Here is a 7,429-nt window from a genome sequence, read left to right as displayed (position 1 = left end):
GTATTCATGTACTAAAAACCTTTAAATAGGAAAATTCTGGTTAGATTTTGTTAAAAATAGAATAATAGAATTATAATGAGGATGTCACATGGAACTTCCAGTTTGGAATGGACCATTGTCAATTTTAGGGATATCAAGTGTAAATATTTAAAGTTAGTCAGCTAACAGTCCAGAGCCTGGTCAGACTGGACAGATGTGCATGTTGGCCTGGCTCTATACTGGTTGCTAGGGCTAATCTTATTTTGGTTCCAGCAGGGTAAGGGTGAGTGAAGTTTTGTTATTTGATGATTCATATTGAGGTTTCCTATACTACATTACTGATGTGATTGATTCGTGATGCTCATTTAGTAAGATATGACAGTGTTGTTGTGAATCATTTCCTGGGTGGGTAAGTTATCTGACTGTAAATTTATAAACCTCCTCACACCTGTGAATTTGGACTGGACTCTTACTTACATGTGAGGAAGGTCAATAGGATTTTACTCAGGTTTTCTCTTGCCTGAAATAATGCTCCAAAAGACATGTTGATGAAAAGATAAGAGCAAAAAATATCTGGTAGCAAAGGGGGTCATTCCCACTGCTTATCATTGTTGGGAGTTTGATCATGCAAGGTTATGTTTTACTTAAAGGAAATCACAGATATGTAATGTAATATAATATAAAGAATGTAATGTTCAACGCAACACTGTCCCAACTCAGTGAATGTTCAGGAAAATATTACAACACTCATGCATTGGGACCTCAATAATGAAATTTATTGTTCCATTTATTATTAAGTAAACCTGTCTTAATTATAGTTGCAAGAGGAAAAATGGATATTTTGTTTTGATATGTATAATTTATATTGTCTGGTAGAACATATGAAGGTGCTGTCTTTGAAAATAAAGTTAATAGTAGAACTTTTTATGTGTTTTTGTTATATTGTATACAGTGTAATCTTTTACAAACTACCTCTCATACACTCTTTCCAGGAGATAAGCATCAGACTTGCTACGAAATCATAAAACACATGTTTTACTTTTCTAAAGGTATGCCTTTCTTAGGCATAATGTGTCATTAATAACATGCCTCTGCAAGTCTTTGAAAAAAGAAACCCACAATACCATGCCTCTCCTCATGAATCATTTGATATGTCATAATGAACTTTTTTGTAACTATAACTTCAAGTTAATAAATATATCCTTTTTTGGAACGAAATTTAAGGCTGGTAATATTCCAATAACATCACGCTCTTCAGCACTGGTCAGCTTCTCTCTTATATATTGTAAATTTTCAGCCTGTACTGCATTGCATTGCATTTAAGTTGTAACGAAGTAGCGTGTGTTTCACCTGTGTTTTACCTTTTTTGTATACCCACACTTGCAGGTTTGAACAATACATATGCAAATTATTAGACCTATGTCCACGTTACAGAGTAACATAAATCAGGATGGTCTTGAAGAATAATCAAAGTTATATAAAATATTGTTCTATTCTTAGACACAAAGTTATATAAAACTTTGTTCAAATCTCCGACAGTTTGTTGACATAAATTAAGTTTCGTCTTTTTCCATCTTGTGAAAAACTGCTGTGGTACATCTTCCTAGTTTCGCCACACCAACATACAGCATAAGGGCTTATCAGATTCTTCAACACCACCTTTCCTTTACTGCAATCTCCTGATATCTCTTCAATGGTGTTTCCATTCATGGCACACACAAAGACATTATCATCATCGGACAGAGCTATTCCATACGGTGTACCTTCAACACGATACCAACCAATCACTTCCCCTTGCCAGTTTAATCTTGTCACTGTTTTCATGTCCCAGTCAGATACATAGATAGAATTTCTGTTACTGGTGACATACCATGGGTGTCTGAAAATGTCTTGGTCATTAACAGTTGTCAGTACAGTTCCATTCATGTCAACGATCTGGAGTTTTGCAGGATTACAGAATGTCAAGATAAGTTTGCCTTGATTGCAACTTATGCCATAACATTCACCATCAGTCACAATAGCTTTCTTTTTTGTTAGTCTGTTTGAGGAAGTTGATATGAACTGAACTTCAGGTTTATGATATAGCGTGACAGCAACTTCGGCACTTGCTACTGCAGTGACATCACAAGGATTACCGTCAAGCTCTAGCTGATTAAGAACATATTTACTGCGGGTGTCCACCATCTTTATATCTTTGTTTTCAGGGTCTGTGATTATAAGGACATTTGGAGTAAGGAGTGTCATACCTGTTATCCAGCATCTATTGATATTGTTTGACGTCTTCACCCAGATATTTTCCATGTAAGAGGTTTGTCTGTATTGAGTATGCTCAGATTGAGCACTGCTGCAAGCGTTATTTGAAATTTCCTCTGTCAAGGTACCCAAAGATTTCTCTGTTTTGAGCATGTTAATGATTGTATCATTTGGTTGAAATTTGATTTCTTTGACCTTTTGTGACGTTATCAGCAGTGTATTTTCTTCGATACCTTCAATCGTTTTCTCTGCAAGTTTTAATTCCACAAACAGTTTGTCAGCCTGTTTTTCTGTGTTCAGCTGCTCGATTTTGTCTGATAATGTCTTCAAAGATTTGGTTATCTCATCACGTGTTCCTTCTACTGTTTTTAAATGTGTGTTATTTTTCTGTTCTATGACGTTTGCAAGTCGTTCCTGTTTATCTAGTCTCTCATTGATTTCATGACGTAACTTTTTGATGTCTGAAATGGCATCTTTGACTAAGCTGTTGGATTTTACTGTCATTTTCTTGACATCTTCTACAATTGTGGAATAGTTGTCAGGAATGTTTTCCAGTGCTTTTAGAATATCTTGATATTCTGTGCTGTCAATAATGTCACCAGACAAGTACGATACATGGTTGACAATACATGGACTGGTTTCATGTTCATCGGAAGCACAGTCACGGCAAAGTAGTTTTTTATGGTGGCTGCAGAAAAAACTTATCTTTTCGTTTGAGTGTATAAGACAGAACGTGGTTAGTTCGTTGCGCTGGCTAGTGTGTGAAGATACTTGGCGTTGATATAAAGTTTCAGGCATATTTGCTGCATCAAGGAGAGTATGATGTTTGGTATTATGGACTGTAAAACACTTCTCGCATAGATGCTCTTTACAGTCAGTGCAGTAACCATGGGCAGGTAGTCGGGGACCTTCTTGATCACAACCCTGGCAATAAACTTTCCTATCTTCTTCTGACATGTCGGTTGTCGAAGATCGAAATTGTTTTGATGCTCTCCTTCCTGAGACGTCCATGTTTAATCTAAAAGGTAAGGAAATACTAATGATTATTATCGTTACAATGCATTGATTTTTTTTTAATTTTACTTTGTTTTGTTTTGTTTAATGTACATATTTCAATTATTTTCTGATTACTGGTTTGCTTAGACACATTGGACACTGTTCAGGTAAATATGTGAATTTTAACATTTCCTATAAAGCACCCTGGATACCAGAAGGTGAGACAAAAAGAGGCCGCTCTCTCCAAATTCGTCGGAGATATATCTGTCAACTCTCAAATAATGTCACTACAGGCATGGTTGATGGGAATTGATCATGCATACATTGCGTTCAGAAATTCATTTTTTTTATTCGTTATAAATGTCAAACATGCGTTTAATAATATTTCAATCAGGGATTTAGAGATTGTAACATGTTTAACAACTTAAGAAAACAATGTGTCCTCAAGGTAGTAAAATTTAAACAGAGTAGTATTTTTACTTCCATAAATACTTATTCACCTTGCCAGCAGAGCTAAAGAAAAAAAAAGATAGTTTATTACTATGGCAGCTGAGTATAGTTTTGGAAACTGTAACAAAATAACCAAAAATGAAAAAAAAATAATAAAGAAATGATAGCATCTCTGATGCATAATGTGCCTTTAACATGATTAAAACGTATTATGGTTCAACGCGGTCGTAAAAAAAAACTAGCGACAATATATTAAGCATTTAGTGTAGAAAATTAGAAAGCCATACCTTGGAATAACTTTTCTGTGTATTTTCTTTAAATAATAGGTAAGAACGTTTCCAGTTACGTATCTTGTTTCAACATGTAAGACAAATAATTGTAAAAATTAATTTTAATATTTGGCACAATTTATGTCGGCGCATGATAAATATCTTTGAAATACAATGTTTTAAATCTAAGAACAAAATTGGTAAAATTTCTAATGAAGACACCCCTACAGGGGCGTAGCTTGAAAGAAAGCACTGTGTAGGCACTAGCGTTAGGGGGGTTCGGGGGCATGCTCCCCCGAAATTTTTTGAAAATCTACATTGCCATAGCTGCCTTCTGAGGTATGTTCAGAAGGAAGGGAATACATGATTTTGCTGCATTTTGGTAACATTGAAAACTTTACCATTAATATGAATATGTCCGTACTTATAACTAACGATCGCTATCCGCATGGGTTCAAACCTAGACAGGGGAAAGTCGTTCCCTTGAGCAAGAAATTTTACACTCATTTCTCAGTACTGGTTGATTCCAGGAACAGATTCTAAAGTGTGTCTTTAAGCTTATGGCTTCCTACACAATTGAACTATAATAAATTTTGTATAAACCAAAAAAAAAAAAAAGAAAAAGAAAGAATGAATCGCATTGCCAGTTCAAAAAATAAACACTCTACCAGTCCACTATGCTAATAAATATTTGGCTATGTATATGAACAGTATTTTCTCGCATACATAGTTAAAATACGTTCTTAATATTGTATGTATTAACTTTGGGTATGTTTCACGTTCATTTTAAATCGACCCCATGAACTTGTTTGGTTTCGACCCTACATGTACCTTGTGTTTTGTTCAACGTTAAGTAGAGGACCTATATTAGCTTAAAATTGAACGGAGAATAACTTACAAATACTGGTAATAAAATTTAAGAATACCTATAGGGTAAATGTCAAGGTTTCGTTCAAATGGCATTGCTTTGTTTCCTCATCATTTGTATAAAAGCTAGCCCTACTATATCAGGATATAGCGGATCCTGGTCAATATTCAAGCGCTCAAAAACTTTTACCTTGTCAACAAGACCACCCGTCCCTGTTTTTGTTACTACTGCGGTTCGAAACAAAACAACTTTACGAAACTGCCACATAAAATAAAAATCAATTAGACTTATTTTCAAATAAGATGATTGATCATTTTCAACATACGTGCATTCAGGGCTACACCTCTATCGACCTTACCCTTAAATTTCTATTGCATTTTATTTATTTTCATTTTTATTTATTCATTATATTTTTCATTTCCGAGAAAAAAGTGTAGGCACGTGCCTACAGTGCCTATAGGAAGCTACGCCACTGCCCTAGTCCTTTATACTAGTATAAAACAGTTTAATATTGCAAAATATATTTATTTTACTCTTTACTCCTTTATTTATTATATGAAGTGCTTAAGCAAACGTTTTTCTTTTCCTGTTTCTTTTCCAAGAAATATGGTCAGTGGGGTTTAATTTATAATATTACCGGTAAATCTATACTTCTTAAATTTTATTGCAGAAATATTGTATTTTATGGTCTGTTCAAAGCTGCATGCCTCTAGATGAGCAAAAATATTTCGATAAAATCAAACTTGAGAAAAATGTACTAAGATTTTAGGAAAGGTATAAAGATTCAAAATTCTAGTAAAAATTTACATGTTATGTGCGATTTAATGACCGATTTTTCAGTACTTATAACTATATTTCTACTGCGTTACTAACGCAGTAAGGGTTTTTTTTGCATATTTTGACCTCTAGCTTTATAGTAATTTACATAGGTTGTAAGTGCCACTGATAATGTGTAATTGCATTCTTTTTGGTAACTTTACAATATTATACTATGAAAGACATGTTCAAATTTTCATGAAAAATTAGCATGAATCTGTAGGTGTGTTGCTTTAAAAGTAATGTATATGGACCTAGTAATATAAGCGAGTCTGTTCTTCAATGACGGCACATGTTTTTCGACGACAACATGTCTGAGAGAGAGTTTACGCAGTCAGTTTCAGTAATAATAGGTTAGATATAATTCAGAGTCAAGCAACTGTTCACCTGCATGTAAAACTGGCGACAAAACCAGGAATGGGCTGGCGTCCACGTCGTCAATGGCGGTGGCCATTTTGAAAATTTGAAACATTTATATATTTTCACCAAAGCCCTTCAAAGAGTTTTCAATAGTTTTTATATAAAGTTTATTTTATGGAAGATGTACATTACTTTTCTTATAAACATTCATTCAGTAAATTGGAAAGTGACTTACACGAGGTGTCTTTAGTATAGATTGTACGGTAAAATGTAGACTCTGAAGTATATTAGATAGACAACAAAAGCAAATTACAAAGAATAATCATAATATTGTTTTAGTTCATTTTAATCATTTGAATATGGATTAATTGCTGATGATATTCATGATACATTTGTATTATGATAATAGGCAAATACTCTGTGATCTGTCAACATTTTATAGCTATTATGTAACGTAATTATAACTGTTAACATTGAACATGGATTGCGTGTTTTAAATAATTTAATAAAAACGTGTTATAATTTAAATTTAGAGTGACAATATATTTTCTCTATATGTATAATAAAATAGAGGAGAAAACAAAAAAGTGTATATTTATTTAGTCAAGAACGTTTTGTGACAAGATTAAACAAGAGGGCCATGATGGCCCAAAGTCGCTCACCTGTATATAGGCCCCCGGAGCGGGGCCAGTTTAAACCCCAGGGCTTTTATTTGAACAAAGTAGGTTGACACCCATTAGAAGATGTTTCATGCTAAACATCTAAGGTCTAGCTTATTGGGTTTTTTAAAGAAGATTTTTTATATATTTATATATATATATATATATATATATATATATATATATATATATATATATATATATATATATATATATATATATATATATATATACATATTATGTTTATATATATATATACATAATATGTGTGTATATATATATATATATATATATATATATATATATATATATATATATATATGTGTGTATATATATATATATATATATATGTGTATATATATATATATATATATATATATATATATATATATATATATATATATATATATACATACATATATATATATATACATACATATATATAAGATATATATATACAATATAGATACATACATATATATATATTTCATATATACACACACACACACCAAAAAATGCAATACATATATATATATATATATATATATATATATATATATATATATATATATATATATATATATAATGCATATATATATATATATATATATATATATATATATATATATATATATATATATATATATATATATATATATATATATATATATATATATATATATATATATATATATATATATATATATATGTATGTATATATATATATATATATATGTATGTATATATCTATAAAAAAAAAAGTCGAGCTAATGAATGAC

General features: G+C 31.6%; 1 protein-coding gene across 1 annotated transcript; it reads right to left on the bottom strand.

Moving 5' to 3' along the window:
• Positions 1-1,503: 1,503 nt before the first annotated feature.
• On the bottom strand, positions 1,504-3,243 carry LOC132750559 (uncharacterized). Its single transcript, XM_060740551.1, has one exon. The coding sequence runs from the start codon at positions 3,241-3,243 to the stop codon at positions 1,504-1,506; it is 1,740 nt and encodes a 579-aa protein (XP_060596534.1).
• Between the last annotated feature and the right edge of the window lie 4,186 nt (positions 3,244-7,429).

This window comes from Ruditapes philippinarum, unplaced genomic scaffold (assembly GCF_026571515.1).
Source record: "Ruditapes philippinarum isolate M1 unplaced genomic scaffold, ASM2657151v2 ctg2637_1_1_1_1, whole genome shotgun sequence".
NCBI lineage: Eukaryota > Metazoa > Mollusca > Bivalvia > Venerida > Veneridae > Ruditapes > Ruditapes philippinarum.
Note: the sequence above shows the minus strand (reverse complement) of the source record. Positions and strands in the feature narration are given on the sequence as shown.